This window comes from Coturnix japonica, chromosome 1, assembly GCF_001577835.2.
Source record: "Coturnix japonica isolate 7356 chromosome 1, Coturnix japonica 2.1, whole genome shotgun sequence".
Lineage (NCBI taxonomy): Eukaryota > Metazoa > Chordata > Aves > Galliformes > Phasianidae > Coturnix > Coturnix japonica.
In genome coordinates, this window is record NC_029516.1 from 106,644,246 (window position 1) to 106,665,715 (window position 21,470).

Sequence of the window (21,470 nt, forward strand, 5' to 3'; positions counted from 1 at the left end):
GCAGAATCAAGGCCACATTTTGTTCCAGCCTTCCTTCCCGCTGTTTAGCTCATCTCAAAACCCAGCAACTTAGTAACGAATACAATTCCAAACACATCTTAGAGCCCATTTGTTGTCCTCCAGGCTCAAACACTTTCCCAACCAAGTCACATTCCGATTGTATTGATTTCAAACTGGCAAAATCCACGTTGAGCAGATTTTAGGTCTGTACCTGTGATGAACTGTGAGAAGGTGTGATTTCCCTGGGGCCCAGCGAACCCCTCTAACATTAGAGCTTTTGAAAGCACTGTTAAGAATGTAATTATTTGGTGTAGGAAGCCTGCTTATGCAGGGGGGTTGGACTCAATGATCGCTTGAGGTCCCTTCCAACCCCTACAATTCTGTGATTCTGTGAATTATACTTTTACCCTGCAATGTGCCGTGTATCCAGCATGACAAAATCTGAATAATTCTTTATCCTTACTTCAGTAATGCCTGAAAGTCGAAGAGAATAATTATTAGATATGTTCATAATTATTTTTAGAAAAATATGTTTGTTACATCTATATAAATATGTGTATGATATTAATTCACTAACTGCTGTTGATAACATCTTAATTCATGTACCATTATCAAATTCTGTTTGGTATTTACTCCACTAATTACATTTAATCACTACAGCTACGCTATTAATTTTGCCTTTCAAGTCTTTGCATGGAATTAAGATAACATTGCATGATGGATATCAGATATAACTGATGGATATCGGTTTTTAATGCCCTTATATATTCACCCTTTAGAAGTCTACTCATGCCCTCCCATTAGTGCACACCTCAGTTATCTATGAGTTAGACAGCACTACGCATGCGCGTTGCTGAGAGGGGAACGCCTCCATGCCTGCGTGACGTCACGACACCACCTGCCCAGTCTCTATGCGGATCCCGGAAGTGTCCGTGCAGATAATACGGTCGGTGGAGAAAGGTTCCGGGGTAGCTTTAGTTCCTAGAGGCTCATCGCCGAGAGAGCCGCCGCGGGCCGCCGGCTGGGCTGCCACGATGATCCCGATCTCGGTGGTGGTTTGCGTGCTGGGGGGCTGGTGCGCCATCTACCTGGCGGATACGCTGCTCAAGGTGAGGGCTGTGGGATCAGAGCCCAACGGGAGCCCTATAGGCTTATAGGCGGGTCAGCGGCTACGCTCCCACCCTCTCACCCCTCTGGGCCGGCGGCATCCCACACCGCCCCTAAACAGCAGCCTCCCCTCCCTCCCCTTCTTCCCTCCCTCCCTCCCTCCCTCCCTCCTCGGGGGCCGGCCACGGTCCACACCTCGCCCGTGAGAGGCCGCCGTTCCCCTACTCGGGCCCTGAAGGCCTGAGGCTACTAGCGCTGTCCCACCAATCAGACTTAAGGGCTGCTTCAGGCTGCCGGGCCCACAGAGCTCTCCCGACAAGAAATAAGAGGAAAATATAAAAGGTTCCACCTAGAATTCTCTGGCTTTATAAATTAATGCTACAGTGCAGGAACTGCGCTGTTTTTATCCAGTATGGGTAGGGCCTAGCGGTATCAAAGTAATAAATATTCATTGTGTCACTGGTGTGAAACAGGGAAAAGCGCTAAAAGGAAAGCTGTGTTTTATCTGATGAGGACCCGTGGAAAATTAAGTAGCTCCCTCTGCTGTTAACTGTTGTAGAGCAAACACAGCGCAGTCAATGGTGAGAGCCACTACTTGTCAGGTATTAATCTGTTTTAATGGTACAAATGGAATAATAATAATAATAATGATAATAATATTAAGAAGAAGGAGAAGAAGAAGAAGAAGAAAGTAATTTATCTGAAGACTTTTCAAAATTTAATGCATCAAGTCTATGTTATCTGTTAAGTCTGTGTTAAATACATCAAGGCTATATGTGGCAACAAGCACAACATTGTTTGGAAACACATTAGAGGATTGGCTGAAGACAAGACAAGCGAGACACTCTAAAAGCCATCAGGAAGGTCAGTCAGCAGGCTGATGTTATTCTGGCTGTAGCTTTGTGTCTGATGAAAGATCTCAGGCTGGAAAGCTATCACTGAATTCACAGAGCAAACTCTTGTGGCATGGTGCTGAGACCCATTTGTATCTCTGAGATTTGGAAGGTTTTTTTTCAGAATTAGAGCTTAAAATAATTCCTTCTTGTAAGAAGAGCCAGTGCTTTTGTAAGAACCTAGAGGCAGCAAAGGAGAAAAAAAATCTACCTTGTTTTGGGGCAACTTAGTATCTACTTTACATTGAAACAGAAAGGGAATGCCTGGAATGCCCTAGCAAGCAGAAGAGTCCAGGAGTTAAACTGTAACTTTGACGTTTTGACTGCAAGTTATCAATGGTAATTAATTGTCCGGATGTATGTGGGAGCTGCTGGGTTTCGGTAGACCTTACTGGTAGATCTGATTAGTTTTGAGTACCACAGCCAAAATAAATGATGGATTAAATAACCAGATTTACGTAATTAGGAAACTCATGTTTGTTTTATTGCTAGTATTCTAAATCTCCCACCACACTCGTGACTCTGAACTGCTGGCAACTATAGCAAACTGCCTAGATCTCCAGTCTCTTGCAGTGTAAGTGCATGAAAATGATATACAGAATATGACTGAAAAATGCTTCTGGAGTACTTCTCTGTTCATTATGCTGATAATGTTTTGGGTAAGAGGATATGTGCTATGACCTGATGTTTATTCTGTAAACCTTTTAGACTTGCAATGTCTCTTGCTTACTTTGTTCTCTTAGTATTTTTGTTCAGATTTCAAGCATTTTTGTCAGGCAGTCTCACTCTTTGGTACTGTGTAGTATGAAAGGCAGAACTATGTATAAGTGACATTTTACACAAATAAATTCACATATTATTGCTTGAATTACAGGGTACATTTGTGTTAGCAAATCAACGGTGATTGAGGCTGGGATTTGGAAAATTCCTCTTGCTACTCTTCATCGAACCACTGATAAGAAAGCTTCCTGGTGAAGGCTGGATCTTACAAAAGGGAGTCACTTAGGCAGACCCCTGAACTGCTGCTCCCCAGCATGCTAAGTTATCCCATTTGCTTGAAGGACCAGAGATGTGAAAAGGGTAGTAGGTTGTCCCTCCTTCTGGTATCAGAAATAAAAGATTCTTTAGGCCCATTCAGTCGAGGTTAGCCCTCAGCTTTTAAGGTCGGGAAGATGAAATGGTCCAGGGCTCTTGAACGGACTTTGTCAGCACAAAAGAATGTTAAGGGCTCTTGCTTGCTGGTAGATATTTATGGAGCTCCTGGAGTATTTAGTTGGCGGTCGCTACTTTGAAATGTTGAATAAATAAAAAGGGTATAACTTTTATAGTAAAATTAATGTAGCAGAGATTACTTAGAGTTCAAGTTAAAGAAGCTGAACTCAGGTCTGTGGAGGAGGATTGAAATGAAACAAAGGGTAATAACATACCTCGTACCAGGGCAAGATGGTGCATGTCATAACGTTATGATCCTACAGGGCTCAGAACGGAAGGAGCACGAGTTTGCATAGAGCTTTTTAATACATCTTGAAAGGAATGTAGTTAGTTGTTCCAAGGGGTGCTGTCGTTTAGTGATTGTGAACACTATTTGCAAGTCAAAGTTGTTTTTTGTGTCTTTTTGCAATTGTATTGTTCAAGAATCCCACGTTTCTTTTTAAGAGCTGTGTATTTGTTTATGCCTCCCTAGGAGAGAAGGGCTGCGGTTTGGTTAGAATTAGTTTGAAGGGATGCATTAGTGGAATTTTGAAGGGAAATGTGGTTGATGTTTTTGTATGTGGTTAAGAGAACAGATATTTTTGAAGTGCCAGATCTCTATTTCTGATTATAGTGCTGGCTTATTTGTTTCTTTTTTTGGTTGGTTGGTTTTTGTCTAGTTAGGTTTTGGGATGTTTGGGGTTGTTGGTTTTTTTTGATCCACTGTGAACTGAATAGGGCACATATGTTCACTGAATTTGTAAAAGATGTTTTCTCATGTCAGTTTTGCTTAATGTTATATAGATTTTTGTTCTTAGTTAGCAGATAGATTATGAGAGAATGCATTTTTTGTTATATCTCTGGCCTATGTGTTATTTGTAAAAGTGTAATGTTCTTTGTGATCTCTTCTACTAAAAGCAGGCTAGCAAATGCCAGTGTGATTGTGGATAGTAAACTTAGCAATGTTGTAGGGAATGACTGACCAGTACTGACCAGGGGATACATTACAACAAAAATTTCTGTGGTTGTCCTCAGCTGACTGAACAAAAATATGACTCAAATCAATTAGTTGTAGAAGGAAGTTACACAGAAACATATAAGTAGAAAGGATAACATGGGAGGCTGTTAATTGGGCTGTTTTTTGTTTACATTTTAGTTTACATTGTTATTAATTCAACACAATGAGAAAAGCTATGAATATGGTTGTAGAAGATCCGATACACTGCTTGTTTCCCATCACCACCACAGAAGGACAGAAGTAATGCAAGGAACTTGGCAAGTTCTAAATTTGTTTCAAGAACCATGGAAGACAGCCAGGAACTGTCTAGGGGCAGAAGGGAGACTCTTGTAAACTGCACGTTCTTGATAGGGAAATTCAGGAACAATGCTGTAGTTCAGACAGCTCTAAAGACTTGTCTGGATTATGTCAGACACGCTCCTGCTCTGACACACTTTTGCTCTTCTACAGATTTCTCTTTTAAACTCTAGGGAAATCTGTCCTTTGGCTCTCTGATACTAGCTTCCATGAAGCAGGATGAGGAAGGACTATTGAGAATACAAGCACCATATATTATAAGATAGCAGTTGCAAAATTACTTCTATTGGTTTATAATACTGGGTACTAAAGCAGTAAAGTATTAATTATACAGTCAATAGGGTGCATTCATTACAAAGACAAATATAAGGAGAAGTCTTTGGAACTATTAGGAAGGTGTGCCAACAGTATCTTGAAAGGCTGTAAAATTATTAGTGAAATTGCTGTTGCAGATGAGGTTGATAATTTTTAAAGTCCTGCCTTTTTGGTAGTATGACCATGTATTTCAAGTCTCTTCAGTAGTAGTCTTCATTTGAAAAGTAGACCTCATTTTTACCCTTGCTAAAGGACACTCCCACTACTGATCCACATCTCACCAATAACAGAAACAAGCTGATGCCAACAGAAAGCTGACAGAATGTTTTTCTTTACTGTAGTTTTTCAAAAAATTGCTTAAATATAATTATACAGAAAAGAAATACCATGAAAGTTCATTTTTTAGCCTTCTATCCAGACAGTTGAAAACCAGTCAACGTGATGTAATGGTAATAAAGGTAATAACAATCTTATTTGCTAAATACCACTGAATACCCAAACTCTCATAATCCTAGAACTGCTGTGATTTTCTCAAAGCAATGCCATAGCTTCTTGTACTGTATGTCACACCTATGAGTCAAAATACAAATAGTGTACAGGACATGTACCTGAAGTTATATGTTTGTCTTTACATATGAATGGATGTGATTTACTGTTTGGTCACATAGCACAGGATCTTCCTTAAAGATTGGGGTTAACCATACTTTCCACTGTTTTGCAGTCATCCAGCTCTTTGAAGGCGTCTTATGAAGACTGGTTGGTGAACTATGGCTTGAGTGTCTCTCCCTTTCATATGCGATGGCAAACAGCACTTTTCAACCGGCAGTTCTACAACTGGGGGAGGTGGAAACCCAGATTTCTGTATTTATGGTATACATTTAAGATTTTTTTTTTGTCAAATGTGTACAGAGGCAGCAACTATCACATATGCCTTTTATCTGTAGCAGTGGAATGGGTCAGTCTAGTTATTACTGTAGACTAACAATAAAATTGAACAAACATGGTAGCCATAAATGTGCTGTACCAGCATAATCTATCTTCTCTGCTAAAAGTAATATAGCTACTTACATATGGATATGCTATAAAACTAGAAATCCACAAACTGTATTTCTACCTATGGTTTGAGCCATTCATAGTTCTTAAATATAGAGCTGTTACATATGTTATTGTGTGAGGAGGTAGCTTCTCATATCCCAGATCTGTCCATTACTGTATACCTAATTTTCCTCTGATCACGACCCTGTTGCCAATCATTTGCCAGGCATTCAGCAACTATACCTAGACAGAAGCACATTGCTCTCATTCTGTCTTTTACTTGCCTACTCTTTTCTCAGCTAAGATTGCACAGATTGCTAGTAATGGGCAAATTAGAAGAGTTGTTAGTATGGGTGCTTCTGGACTGGTTTCAGAAATTATTGCTAAATTGCTTTCCTACTGTTACTCTGTGTCCTATCTGAAAAAAAAGAAAAGAAAAATAAAAAAAGATAAAAATTAAAAAAAGGAGAAGGGCTTGAATTTATTTTCATTTCCTGTATTGCTACCCCCAAAGAGGTAGTTGTGAAAGAGAACTTTGCTTTAGTATGGGTTTCCATAGCATCGAGTAATTTTACTCTGATTTTAAATAGCTTTGTATCAGTCACAATTTTTAATGTTTATAATTTATTACAGCGTAATGTAATGTTTATACCACTCTATTTAATCAAGATTAGGAGTACATATTGATTAAAATAAATTTGTTAATTTCCAGTGAGCCTTATTAAGGGTGGTGAAAGAACAATTATGCTGTTGTGAAAAGAAGAACAGCTAGTGAATTGAAATGCTTTAGCTAGAAAATAAACTTTCTCACATCCTTCAAGTATTACAGTAGAGTAAAATGATAATAATGATGAATGAAAATCAACCATTAGATGGGCTGATCTAAATTGAAATGCTTTTCAACATAATGATTTTAATCAATTAAATGGGTGAGAGGAAAAATGCCTTGGAAGTAATTGACTTTAACCTAGTGTTGCGTTTGTACCTTCTAATTTTTCTTCTTTGAAGAAGTTTGAGTCTCATGTAAATGTTTTTTAGCACTGTTTTATTGCTGGTCAGGAAGATGCAAGTATGTATATGTGCTATCTCATCACTCGATCCACATCACTAAATATGTGATGGTGCGGTGCAGCATGTTAAATTGTACACTGTAAAGTTATGCTTTTATTCACTGCTAATGAGAAGTTACTCATATTGGGTAAATGAATAAAGAATTGAATATATGAGAACAGCCTAAAATTGTTTGAAAATAAATTGAGATGTGATTTGGGTGTCAAACATTTATTAAACAAAGAAAATATTATACAAGTCTATGTTACTGATTTACACCATTAGTGCTGTTAGTTTCCTTTAACTAAGGCTTTTATACTCTATTGTCGATGTGTGAACAGTAGAAGCAATGTGTACGTTTTGCCTTACTCATTTTGTCTGCTAAGTTGTTCTAGTGTGGCCAAATATCTTCTAGTACCTGTGCATTTCTTAATTATTTGCCTGTCTTTGTAGGTTCAGCATGGGAATGGTGTTTGGTATAGCTGCTATGTTTGGCTCTGTGATTCTTCTTGGAAAGACACTGATGCAAACACTGACACAGATGTTGACTGAAGCGCCAACAGCTCAGAATGATCGTATGCTGCAAGTTGTGGTAAGTTTTTTCCTCAGGTCTTCGTTTGAGGGTTGGGAGCTGATGCTAACCATCTTCTTAATGACATATATGATAATTAAATCCTCCCATTTAAGGGTAACCTAGCTGCTGATACTCATTTAAATAAAAAATTGCTGCTTGGTTACCAGTCTTAAAAATGAGGTGGAGGTGGTTAAAAAAAAAACAAACAGAAGGACAAATAAAGGCAGATATTTTGAAGATCTTGTATTAAATACTCTCAGAAGTGAGAACTGGCTAGTAATTTTGAAAAGCTTTAAATTATTATACTACTAATACAAAACAGCAGTCATAGTACTAAGAATGCAAAACAGCAGTAAGAATTTATCTTCTCTGTGCAGTAGAGGCAATGGTGGCCTTGAAGTTTGCACTACTAATCCACTGTCAACAAGAAGAGAGGTGTTTTCTTTCGTTTATTGCCATACAAAGCATTAGTGGGAAGGGAAAGGATTTTAAAAAGCTTTGTGATATGGAAGCAGAGATTCATTAGTGAAGAGATGGCATATTTTTGGATGTTCAAGGACCTCTGCCTAATTTCCAGTATGAAACTGAGGGTCCTGTTTCTGGCAATATCCAGTCAAAGGCTTAGTAACAATTTCTTTTATTGCTTCATGGCTCGATGGTGGATAATATACAATGTTATTTTAGAAAAGAATGTATTTTATGGAATGGAAGAGATTGCAAATATTGTCTTTTTTATGTCTTGCCTCAAAGTATGTTAGTAATGGAATAATAAGTTGGTAATGGAAGAAATGACATTGCACTTAGAGCAGTTTTAACCTTAGAAAGATTCCTAGCTAACCTTATTTCTCCAAGAATTCTCTCTGACTAGAATGTGTAAGCAGAGGTTTCTCTGCCTTCCATTATATGGCAGTGATACTCAGCCATTTTGCTCTATTTTAATATTCAGTCAAGTGAACAGAAGTTGGGGATCATGTGCTCACAGGATAGACCTTCACATAAGTGCTGAACTGACTACTTAGTCGGTGTATTAGCATGTACTACACATTCAATACATTTGGTATGGTTTGGATTTGCTTAACACCTACAGGGTGAATATAGCAAATACAGTATGTGCTCGAAAAGGAGGCAGCCTGGGTGAAAGGTACTGGTGCTGCCAATGTGGTCATCTGGTCCACAGCCTGCACCTGAATTATCTCCAGAGGCAGGCAGGAACGAGTGGGAAGTCTTGGTGTTGTGCTGTATGTCAAATAGAGCATAAATTGAACACAAGACTGAAGATTTCTCATTTACTTGCAAATAGGATCTATCCTAAGAACGTATGTTTATTACATTCCACAATAAGAAGAACATCCTTTTCCTTTCATTTTATTTATCATTTCCTGATCTGGTGGGTGGTTGGAACTAGATGATCTTTAAGGTCCCTTCCAACCCAAGCTATTCTGTGATTCAATGGATCTACCCACTTTTTTGATAACAGAGTAGAGCAGTCATTTGCAATCCTCAGCTTTTCTATGTAAGTGACGTAAATAAAAGGGAAGCAAAGTAAAGACGAGCCTTTGGAAGTAATCTGGTGTGATCTGTAACTACGAAAGCTGAAGTATAACTTCATTAATTGTTAACTGAAATTAACAATTTCAGTGTGGAATGGATTCCTTAGTAACTGCATATTGGCAGTATCACTGCATTCAAACCAAGGACAGATCAGTACTAAAAAAGATGGAATGTATAGGGATAGTTTAATATCATGTATGGATATGGGATTACTTCTCCTAAGGTGGCTTGTTGTTGACTTTCTTTCCTAATTATTCTTTCATTTCTAAGATGAATTATACTCAGTTGTATAATCCTACTTTTAAAGAGTTCCAGTATTCTATTTGAGTGGAATATGGTAGCATAAGTTGATGATAAAAAGTGACCCAAATGAAGGTGCAAATAATGAAGAAAAAGTGAGGAAAGTCTTCTCCTCATTTAAATTAATTATCCATATGTTTCAGAATTAATCAATTGGCTTGGAAGAGACAGAGTTAGTTGCTTTCTTTCATTAAAAAATAAATACATTTGTTAACTATGTTTCAGCATTTGGCATGGATCTGCTTAGCCTTTAGCCTTTGGTTTTGGTGGAGGGGAAATACAGTTCTGCTTACATTCCATTGATTAAGATTTTTTGCACCTTTCCTCTTTTTTTTCAGTCCTGTACTTTATTTAAACTATCCATGGGTAGGTAACTGGGTAGCTGCCCTCTCTTGTGGTGGCCTGTTAATGAAAACAGGGAAGATAATCAGGTATTAGAAAAGGATCTTCTTTCAGTAAAGGCAAAGGCGTTCCTGGAAAACAATGAAATATAAGATGGCAATGCCTATTCACAAAATACTGCATGAAACCTTCATGATATTTAGCTTCCCTTTTAGGTGTATCTTAAAATTGCTTTAACACGTGCACTGAAAAGCATTCGGGGATGTTATCTCACATGCTAACCTCAGGGTAGCACTAAGATGGTGGTTTTGCTGTTGCTTTCTGTCCTTCCTTGTATAGGACTTCCCTGCAAAGCAGAGAGCCACTGAGAACACCACTTAAGTAATCCATTAGTGCCACCAGCTGATGCTTCAATAGCAACAATGGATGCTGAACAAGTGAATAGCAGCTATTTTCATAGTGAGACTGGCACTGTTGTGCCAGTTAAGACAAATACCTTGGTCATGATCACAGTCTGAACAGAATTTGTGAAATGATTCAGTATAATATTAGTGAGTATGGTGCTCTGAAGGATTTATTTTTTTTTTTTAGCAAGTTGGTCTCATCGAGTTGTTGCAGTAGTTAATGGTAGTTAAATGCATATAATTGAGGAATGAGCAGGGTTGAACAGTAGGGTTGACTGGGGTCTGTTCAGTCAGATCTGCTGCCAGAACAGCAGGCAGGAGCTGCAGCTTTTTGTGTAAAATGAGGTCATTTAAAGAGTCTTAGGGGCAGGTGAGGAATTTTTGCCTATAGCATCTCTTCACTCCCACTGAATCACAATTAATGCCAAGTATATCCCAGCTGATAGTACCCCAGTGATTCTTACTTAGAACAGGGAGAGCAGCAGGGTGGATAACTGGAATGCCCCCAAAGTCAGCAGCTCAAGTGATGTGGTCTTGCTACTTCAGCTACAGCAGCTGAGGATATCTGAGAAGCTCTCTATCCCATGGAGAGAGAAGATGGTTTGTCTTTTTGTGACTTGTGTCTTTTTTGGAGCCTGCCTGAAAGGAGCTGGGGTGTGGAGGGAATCCACAGCAATAGGAAGAATGGGGGGCATGTGTGTTATACCTTTATCAAAATAATATATGCATTGCAAGTGCTGTTTTAAATGTTAACTTACCATATGTAGACTTCAAAACTTGAACAGTAGTATCAATAGCCACATGACTGTCTACAGCACAATGTAAACCACTGTTCACAGTGCCAAGCTTCTCTCATTAAAGCAGAAGGCTGCATATGTGTTTATAAACTTTTGGAGCGTAATATAAAGTAGGACACATTATATCATGGTTGTAGGGACTGAATAGGAAGGGCGAAGGCTTTTCCACCTAGAGAGCTTTTCAACCTTTAACAAAAAATATATATATTCCGCGTATTTTAAAATATATTGAGTAAACTGAGAAAAGAGTCACCAACCAGCAGTGCTGTGTAAGTGGCTCTTACTGTGTTGGTGGGCTGAAAAAGCTGAGCGAGAGCAGCAAGGATAGAGAGAGAATAATTTGTCTTTGTACCTCTTGGTTTCCTAGTGTGTTTTGTTTTGTTGTCATGCCCACATGAACAGGTGCCTGGTGTAAATTTGCCTGTCAGCCAGCTGACCTATTTCTTCTCTGCAATCCTCATCAGTGGTGTGATACATGAAGTCGGCCATGGGGTGGCAGCTATTCGGTAATACAAACTACTTTTCTCTTACTATGTGCCAACAAAGCCTAATATTCCAGAGTATTTAATTACAGGAGAATGTTGTTAGCATTTTTTTTCAGCTTTTTTTGAGAATCCGTTTATTCTTTTTTTCACGACTTCCTTAGATTTTAAGTTTCTAAAGATGTACAATAAAGGACAAAGTTTGCATAAAGAGTGTATTCTGCTGATGGTGAGAAAGAAATTCTGCTTTGTTAATATACCACACCACATCAGGTTTAAAATAATTCTGCTTTTAAGTGATCCTGTTTTTCACGCAATAGTTGCGTTTCTGAAGCTGTGGCATTTGAAGAGGACTTGCATGCTGTTGCACAATGGTACTTTAAAAGACAGTTTTTTTAATTTGTTAAACACAGCTTGTGAAGTAGCATTTAAAAAGGCTGAAGCAGAAACTCAGTCCAGTGTGATTTGCCCCTGTCAATCTCAGTGATATGTGAATTTTTAATCACAGATGAGATTTTTATTCTTAACTGAGATGATTGCTTCATAAAAATGTTATTTGACGTGGTTGATCATTACTCTTAAATGACACTTCAGCATAGGAGGGTTATGTGGTGCTTCCTGGAACTGATTTTCAGGTGTCCTCCACATTTCTCTTAAGCATCATGGGCTGTCCCGTGGGCATGAAGCCCTACATTGTTTCACTGATTTTCTTGAGCGTAGGAAGACATGACACATCTAAACCTGCTACTACCTGTTTTATGGTCCTGAATGTTCTCATCCAAGGGAATTATGTGGGTCCTTGTGCATCATGTAGTCCATTTGTCTGCAAGCTTGGTTTCTCTTATATTCAATATTTCTATCAGTGGAGGAAGAGGCTGTTACTCTTGTGCGTCCCACAACAGGAAGAGCTAAGAAATTTTTCTTCAGGTGCTGTTGGTTAACTGCAGTGAATTCTGGAGTTACTGTAGAGCTGCTTCTGACATTTGTAACCTGGGATGGTATAAGAGTAGTGTGATACTTTCACTCAGGATCAGGGGCGATGGCTTTGAATATTCAGCTTCAGTTTATCTTTTTGTATAAATTTGATTCTCATCTATTTTAGAAGAAAAAATTGTATTGTTCGGTTTATAATTGCTATCAGTTAAATTCTGGAAGGCTTAAGATGTTTTTAACTGTTGCTGCTGCTGTTTTTTCCCCTGTTTTTTGTGTTTTGTTTTTTTTTTTGCTTTGTTTGTTTGTTTTGCTTTGTCTATGTTGTTATTTTTTCTTCTAGTACAGGTTGTGTATGTAATGCTGTTGCAGTCCATCCTCAGGTTTTACTAAAAAGCTGTACTATGGAATAATTCTATTTATAATTATTATTGCATTTGACAACAATGTTTTCAGTCAAATCACTTTGTCTCTCTGAAAACTATTACACGCTTTCATTCACCAACTTCAGTTCAAGATAGTATTGGCTGTGAACAAAAAAGCTTAAAATATTTGAGTCTTAGCTTGGTCAAAGCTTATGCCAAAAGAGTCTTTTCTCCATCCATCTTCTACCCAACTAATGAAGTATGGAATGCTTATGAGAGTGCAGATTTCTTATTTGTAGTAAGGGTAGATCATGTCAGCTGAATGCAGGGAATTCATGTGTTCAGTCTGGGTCATTTTGCATAAGTTCTAAATTATTAATAATTTAGAACTTATTTACATCTTCTTTTATTTTATATACACCTCATTCTTGCAACTGGTATTGCATGAAAAGGATCTAAATATAATGCTACCTCCATAAAAACAAACAGTTGATTCTTTTTGTTCCTCTGATTTGTGCCTGGTTTGCAACAATTGTCTTTGAATGTGATTGCCACGCCTTTACATAGTCCCTTATGAAACATGTATCTTCACGGGGCACCAAAATGTGCCCTTTAAAGTGTACCTGATAAAGGGAATTTGTAGTTTTCCAGGTAATTTTTCATAGATTACTTTGAAATTGAGTCATAAGGGTTGTCATTTTTTACTTGAAAGACAACCTTAATGTTAACATATATGTTAAAGTATCTGTTACTTCAAAGTAGGTTTTAAAGAAAAGTATTTAATGCATTGATGTTGCCTAATAAGCAGAAAAGAAGTTGGACTTGGTTTTTATCTTTTACCAGGCTCATAAATGCTTGTTGCATATAAGTGGCAGGTATTCTCTAGTTTAATTTTCTTTCTGTCTTTCATGTTAGCTTTATATTCATGTTAGCTTTATATTTTTGTTATTCTCATAATCAAAAATAAACATGTCATGAAGAATCTCACAGTTCTTTGTTTCCTAATGTGCAACTGTTCATTATTTTTCCTTTTTCTTTTTTTCTTTTTTTCTTTTTTTTCTTTTTAAGAGAACAAGTACGATTTAATGGATTTGGGATTTTTATCTTCATTGTCTATCCTGGTGCATTTGTTGACCTCTTCACAACCCACTTGCAACTAATATCACCAGTCCAGCAGTTAAGAATATTTTGTGCAGGTAATATTTTTTGCTCTTTTATTAAGTATTTGCTTAGCACAGTTACCTTATAGGCATCACATGTAAATCTTTGGTAGAAGACTGAGCATTTAAAATGAAGAAGCATAAGAACTTCTTTATACCTAAAGATGTTTATTCTGTTCTGAACCTAAAATGTGATGTTGTAGTTTTGTTCTTAATCACTACTGTCCTTATTATGTTATTTTCTGAGGGAGATGGTTCTGTTCCCAGGACTTTGAATGAGTACCATTTACCTGCCTCGAAACATGTTTATATCCGATTCAGAATGCTTGTAGATGTGACTGGATAAAAGATGTAGTTTCTGATCATCCTCTCCCACTAGCATGAGCTCTTAGAACAGCTCAGGTACAGAAGCTCCTTTAAGGCTTCTTGCATTTTGAATGGCTTAAAAAGTGAAACACTGTGGCATACGAATTGGAAAATGCTCAGACCAAAGATTGGTGATACCAGAATGTCATTTGCTGTCACAAGTGAACACTCTTGTGTGACCACAACCTCAATAGGAGCGATGTGATTTTCAACAGTATCTTGAGTGATTTTCAATAAAGTGTGAGTAACATTATTAAATAGTTGACTGGGTTTTGATGTTGCTATCAAAAGAAAATAAAGGCTAAACCACAAACATCCAAAGAGAATCACAGCTAATTGCTACAAATAAGCTTCCAAATGGTTTTGATTTGATGTCTTTTGTTCTAAAGAGAAATCCCTGGATACCGGGAATTAGAGCATCATTGTTGTGGGAAGTTATACTGAGCCTGTGTCATACTTCAATTACTTGAATTACTGACTTCTAGAGTCAGTATTATAACTGAAGGAAAGATAGAAAAATTAATGTTATGCTTCAGTTCATGATAATGATATTTTTCTGTTGCAGAGAGCAATAGAAAGCAGCCAGCCTGTTGTACTACGTACATACTAATGCTGTTTCTTGAATATTTTATCTGTAAAGCTTTATAAAGAGGATTTGAGACTGGCACAGAAACACTTAGCAAAGCATACTTGCAAGTTTTCATAGATCAGGTAAATGATTCTAAATGTTAGGAATGTGAAGATATCTATATTCCAATGCCTTAATGTACAAAAATCATTTATTACAATAGGTTAACTTATAAGGCCTTTTTTTTTCTCAAATTAGTCAATTTCCATTTTCAGCTGTGAACAGAACTAAGAGAGAAGAAATAATTATTTGCAAGATGAGTTGTTTACATTTATTTCTGGAAAATCATCTAGGAAAATGAGTTATAAGCTGCAGTAGGAAAGAACTGCTTGCGTAGCTTGATGAGTGAACAGATGTAATCATTGTTAGAAAACCTGAAGCAGTGTTATACAAGGTAGGAACAAACACCTTGCAAGGCTGCTTAGCATCAGTGGCTTGTTATTACTTTGGTTTAACAAGCATACGTTTTTTCTTACAATTAGTGGTATGTATATTTCAGCACTAGGATGTTCTATGATGCTAAAATATGGTATTCAGTAAATTTGACTCTGTTTTTCATAATTTTTAGAACAGTCAAATGAATCTATTATCAAATCTTCAGCTTACTGAAGATCTGCACTTACTGATAAAAGATTTTAGATTTTATATGGCTGCTAAATAAAATAACTAGTAGAGAACTATGCTGAATATTCCTTAGTAGTTCACTTCTACTCTGGAGTTCAAAGAATATATTTTTTGTACAGCAGATGGCATCATGAGTTCAAGAATAGTGAATGGGCATTCTTGTGAGACTTAGATTTTTAGCTTTCATTCCATGCTTAGTAATTAAAAAGTACTGCTGTACATCACTTGATTGTAGTTAGTACAAATCAATGTATTTTTTATTGTTTTGTCTCGTCTTTAACAGAAAAAGAGAGTTAAAGATTTTTAAAGTATTATTTAAGGTATGTTAAAGGTTGTGTGAAGCGTGCCTTTCAAGATATAAAGAATTAAGTGTCCAAGGATAAGGCTGTTCTAGCAAAATTAAATTTATGATATAGTCATCGGTGTGTCTCTACAAGTATTCTCATTTTTAGGCTGTTTGTTTTTCCAGGGATCACTTGGAATGAACCTGAGGCCTTTCTATTTTAGGCTTTTCTGCCCTATTCCACACAGCAAACTGTGTAGATTGTTCAATTAAGGATTATATTTTGTTGGCTGTTGGAAAGCATTTCTTGTCACCCTCCAGCAGTTCCATCAATTCTTTTTTTCCCTCCAGTTTATGCTCCAGTGACCACACTGTTACAAAGCAATTGTGTCTGTTTTAGATGTTTAGACTTTGTTAAGCTGGAACAAAAATAAAGATTTTCTTTTGTTTTAAGATAAAAGATTAAAACAATTAAAATATTTCCTTAATACTGCTTTTGTCGCATTTGTTTATGCACACATGCCTGTGTCTGTTTGATAAAGATAACTGAATGCTGAAACACTGTATCTGATTATCTTTCAGTGAGATATGATTAAAAATTCACAGAAATAGAAATTACTTTAGGAAATATCTACTCCTGAAAATGGGAACAAATTTGACTTATAGAGGTTTGTTTCATCCTATGGAGCATTCTGTAAAGAGTGCTGTTATGAATATGTTGCTAAAATAATGTTTGAGGATGCTGACTGGAATACTTAATTTCATGGAGTGGTTTTAGACCCAGATTGTCTTGTAAAAGAAGCCTTTTTTCAAACCTTGTTTGGTATGCACAGATGTAATTATTTTTCTTGTTATAGTGGAAATAACCATGAAAAATACTGAACTGCAACTAAATTTTGTACTTCTTGCTGACGAGGACAACTAGTATTTTTTCATTCCCCTCACTGCAAGAAAGACATTGAGGCCCTGGAGCGTGTTCAAAGAAGGGCAACAAAGCTGGTGAGGGGTCTGGAGCACAGGCCATATGAGGAGCGGCTGAAGGAGCTGGGATTGTTCAGTCTGGAGAAGAGAAGGCTCAGGGAGACCTCATTGTTTTCTATAACTACCTGAAGGGAGGTTGTAGTGAGCCTCTTCTCTCTGTAACTGGTGATAGGACTAGAGGGAATGGCTTCAAGCTGTGCCAGGGGAGGTTCAGGCTGGACGTTAGAAAATACTACTTCTCTGAAAGAGTGGTCAGGCAGTGGAATGGGCCCAGGGAGGTGGTGGAGTCACCAACCCTGGAGGTTGTTGAAGGAACACTTTGACATTGTGCTGAGGGACATGGTTTAGTGAGAATTATTGGTGATAGGTGGATGGTTGGACTGGATGATCTTTAGGTCTTTTCCAACCTTTGTGATTCTGTGATTCACATATAAACTCATTTACTAAGAATCTTAAAGGGTTTATTGTGGTAGAAGGTGGCAAGTAATACATTTATTCCCACTATTTTTTTAATATTTATGATATACAGATATCTCTCTGGATAGAAAATATAATTTAAAAATTGATTCAGAAGCCAGTATTTTTCTTCTGAATGTTCTGCCATGAATCCATTTTTCATCCATTCTTACATTACTAATTTCAGGAAAGTTAATTAGAAGTTAATATTAACATCTTGCACCTTTTTGTTATTAGTGTTTACTTACAAACTTTTTTTTCCCTTCTTTTTAGGAGTGTGGCATAATTTTGTTCTTGGCGTTGTGAGTTTCATGGTTTTATTTCTGCTGCCAGCCTTTCTTTTCCCTTTCTATTACACGGGTGTTGGGGCACTTGTCACTGAAGTAACAGAGGTAAGACAAGTTCCTTACTGTTTTCATCTTATATGGTTTGTGATCTGAGGTGTACCCTTATTATCACATTTAAATATGGTCACTGCAGTGCTCTTCAGAATCTAATGTACTGTGCTTTTTGTCTGCTTGAAGTTTATTTCTTCCTCTCATTTTTTATGTATTAGTAAATGATGTCATGAATAATTAAAGACTACTAAGCATACTCTAAGACTCTTTAGATGTTTGAGATGAGTTTGCAGGCTTATTTCTGTGTGTTTTTTTGTTCTTTTTTAGTAGTGGTACCAGGCTATTCTACTCAAATATCTATTATCATTCTGCTTATTGTTGTTTTTAATGTGGGACATTAGTTTGATTTTCATGCTTGCTTGGTCAGCTGGAAGCAAAGCAGAGTTAGACTGCTTATTTTCAGTCCCAATCAAATACAGCATGGTTGAAGAAAAATAGAACTGAAAGAATTCAGTCTTTCTTGGATCATAAAATAAGCAGATATAACTCATGAGGAGAATTATGTTTATTGTGCTTTATACTTCTAACAGTATAAGAAGAACTTGTATTGCTGGACTATTGAGAGTATTAACTGAAGCTTCTTCAACTTAAAATGACAGAAAAAACACAGCATATTAAGTTGGATGAAAATAATTGATCAGATTTTTAAAAGTCCCTTGAAACACTTGGAGACTTGCCTGTTTCCTTTATGCACTAAGTAATTTTTTCTTTGTGGAATACATTACTTTTGTAATACTTTATTATCAGAGTTCTGGTTATGCCTCATTTTCTGTTAGTCTGAAAGTGATGTCTTTAACTCAATATTTAGAGGATATTCAGCATCCATTCAACTGTAAATGGATCCTAGTTGTTTTAACTATAATGACAAGACTGACTTCAGTGTTTCTTCTTAGGATTCTCCTGCCAGTGGACCAAGAGGTCTTTTTGTGGGAGATATTGTCACTAGTCTACAAGACTGCCCAATTTATGGTGTAGAGGACTGGAATTCCTGTCTGGAAGAATTTTCACAGAAATCACAGATTGGCTACTGTATAAATGTAGCTACTCTGCAGCAATTAAGCTTTCCAGCTAGAGGTATGATTTTAGATACTCTCTTCAATATTTTATGTTGTACTTTTATCATGTCTTAAAAACTACTTTGTATTTAGGATTTTGTGGTGGAGACAGGCATCTCATAAGTTGAGTCTGCTATCACATCTTAAGCAGTGACCAATATGACTTTTCTTTTTGTGAAATAGAAAAGCAGGGGGGGGATAGATAAAATAATTTATCTCGTCTTTCAGTCACTCTTTACAATTGTCCTGTATGATCTTAATAATGAGAGTTGCCTTTTCAGGATATTGTATGACTTGGTTATTAGCAATAATACAGTTATTCCCTCTATTTTGGTTCAGTTATATGGATCAACTCAGTGATCTTTTGCAGCTGTAAATTCTCTATATCACCTTATTGCTTTGATCAGCATGACATTACAAATTGTGTGGCTTAACCCAATGATGTGCTTTATTATGGCCATTTCATCTGACGTTTCTCACTAGAGAGGTTTTATGTTTCATTTGCTTCTTCAGCCTCACAGTTTCTTTTCCCATAAACTCATATTTGTCTGGACTGCATATATTGCTTCTAGGAGTCAGCCTCTTCTGTTTTCATTTATACATTTAAAGTTTTGGTACTGCAACAGCTTACCCCAACAAAGAAGAAAAATGTGAACAGAACTAAGTTAGAACAATACACAAAAATTAAGTAGAACAAAAATGAGCAGCCAAGCTAAACTGGTTGAATGTCTCAAGACATGCCCTACAGCTCTCCAGTGCTTGATTTATGGATGCATCCATGGAGACTGAATTCCAAACGTAAGGGGATGCAGCTGAGCAAAACCTGTATGAAGATACTCAGAGCTAGAAAATTGTCATTGACTTTTTTTCATCATAATGGGAGTAAACCAGAGGTTGGATAATTCGAGTACTCATGGTTTTCGATGCAGTATAGTTCTGATGTGAGATTGAAAAAGTAGTATTTTGAATTTTTTAACATGTAAGGAATGTAGTCTTACAGATGGTACTAAGATGAATATTTAAAGTGAAAACTAGTGGAGTACAGGTAAGATCATGCTTTTTGATATGTAACAGTTTGGATCATCACTCTGAAAGTGAGGGTCTTTCTGGTGAATGTTTTCAGCTGGGCTGGGATGGCATAAGAATCTATTCTCAGATGCCATAGGTATATATTCTGAGATTCTACTGTTCTCTGAAATGTAATTTCAGAGTCATGGATAATAAAACTGTGTATTTTGCACCAGAATCAGTGCTATTCAGATTGAAATAGTAGGAACTTAGTACTAGAGACTTAATATTGCATCCAGGCTTGGTTGCTGTATTGTGTTAGCAGTTTGTCCCACTGCTGCATTCTAATCAGACCAGTCTGTCTGCATTTTCAGAACCATAAGCCTCCAGCAGTGAGAAGTATTTCTCTGAAATTAAATGAACTCCTTTCATTCTCTAGCAGCTGTCATTTGTCAAAACTTTGACAGTTCACAACTAGCATAAATACAGAGTATCAATAAAAATGTATATAGCAAATGGACCGTATCTATTTGACAATAAAACAAATGAAGGATAAACTATCTGAGTATGAAGCTACACACACACACACAAAAACAGTACCTGAGGGACATTCTTGAAATTTAAGAAAAAAAAACTGTTTTCAATTTAGTTTATATGGGAACTAATTTCATGGTCAATCACTATTCAAAAATATCTCTGGTTGCTTCAGGGTACTTGAAGAAAGGATTGTATGATACAGTGCTCACACCTGTAAGCCCCAGGTATAAAGCTTCATGTTAATGGTCTGCTGTTTATGCAGCGTTAAATCAGCAACCAACATCTCAGGCATGACCTACCTAAGGAAAGAACTGCAGTGTTGCTGTGACATAGGTTCTTACAGTGACTGATCTTTTGAATTTCTTTTTTTTTTTAAACTGTTGCTGTGAAGTTAGGCTGAATTATGATTTCAACGGCACAGAATGGAATAGAAAGATCTGTACCAGGTTTTAAGGCATCATTTTTTTTCTCTGCTGCAGTTTTCAGGGCTTGGAAAGCTTTCAGAACCTGAATCTTGTAAAGGCTTATATATTTAAAAGAAGACATTTTGAATCTTGGTTATTTCAATAGTCCGTAAGTGAAATCGGTACAACAGCTGACATACATTTCTCTGCTAGCCCTTAATACAAGTTGAAGGCAATAGCTAAAATATTTTTTAAATTCATAGAGCTCAGGACATATAAGTAACAGATCTCCTAGATCTATTACTAGATCTCAAGGTGATCATTAAGATTAAAAGGTCAGCATGTGAAATGATTGAAATCAGATTATATTCTTAAAGTGGTAAAGCTTATTTTTATTCGCAATGAACCATGGCTAGACTCTGTGTTTTACTTTAATTCTTGAAGGCTACAAAATGGTTATTTTATTTTATTTGGAGACTTTGATTTCTTTTTCAGGATTTTCTGTACTATAATATTGATCTTTTGCTCTTATGCCTGTGTTCTTTAGTCTATAGGAGACTCGATGGCACTGTTGAATGTTGTAGTAACAATAGCCTCACAGACATCTGCTTTTCATACAACACTAACTTGGACAGCCATCGGGTAAGTTACTTGAAATGCTTATTCTGTTAGGTAAATCTGAAATCGTTTAAATGAAGTTAGAAATATTCACTAACTTTTATATATCATGCTCAAGCACTTAAGAATACTTCTAGTTTGTATTAAAGGTATATGTGTACATTACTTTCTCCCTGTATGTCTTACGAGTCAAAATATTGTAATTTTTCCCATGATCTGTCAAGCAGTGTCTGGAAGAACCACAAAAAAAAAAAAAAAAAAAAAAAAAAGATATTTTACTCCTCATTCATTTAGGCAGGAA

General features: G+C 36.8%; 1 protein-coding gene across 2 annotated transcripts in view; it reads left to right on the forward strand.

Moving 5' to 3' along the window:
* Positions 1–901: 901 nt before the first annotated feature.
* Positions 902–21,470, forward strand: part of MBTPS2 (membrane bound transcription factor peptidase, site 2) — a 30,201-nt gene continuing 9,632 nt past the window's right edge. Inside the window, exons 1-8 of one of the 2 annotated variants that reach the window (XR_001559587.2) lie at positions 902–1,109; positions 5,543–5,691; positions 7,360–7,498; positions 11,277–11,380; positions 13,720–13,847; positions 17,423–17,541; positions 18,441–18,621; positions 21,099–21,193. Coding sequence is in view for 1 of the 2 variants with exons in the window: in XM_015885401.2 (XP_015740887.1) it covers positions 912–1,109; positions 5,543–5,691; positions 7,360–7,498; positions 11,277–11,380; positions 13,720–13,847; positions 17,423–17,541; positions 18,441–18,621; positions 21,099–21,193 (1,113 nt within the window). In the remaining variant the exon portion in view is untranslated. The remainder of the gene's footprint in view (positions 1,110–5,542; positions 5,692–7,359; positions 7,499–11,276; positions 11,381–13,719; positions 13,848–17,422; positions 17,542–18,440; positions 18,622–21,098; positions 21,194–21,470) is intronic. The other variant, XM_015885401.2, reaches the window with a different exon arrangement.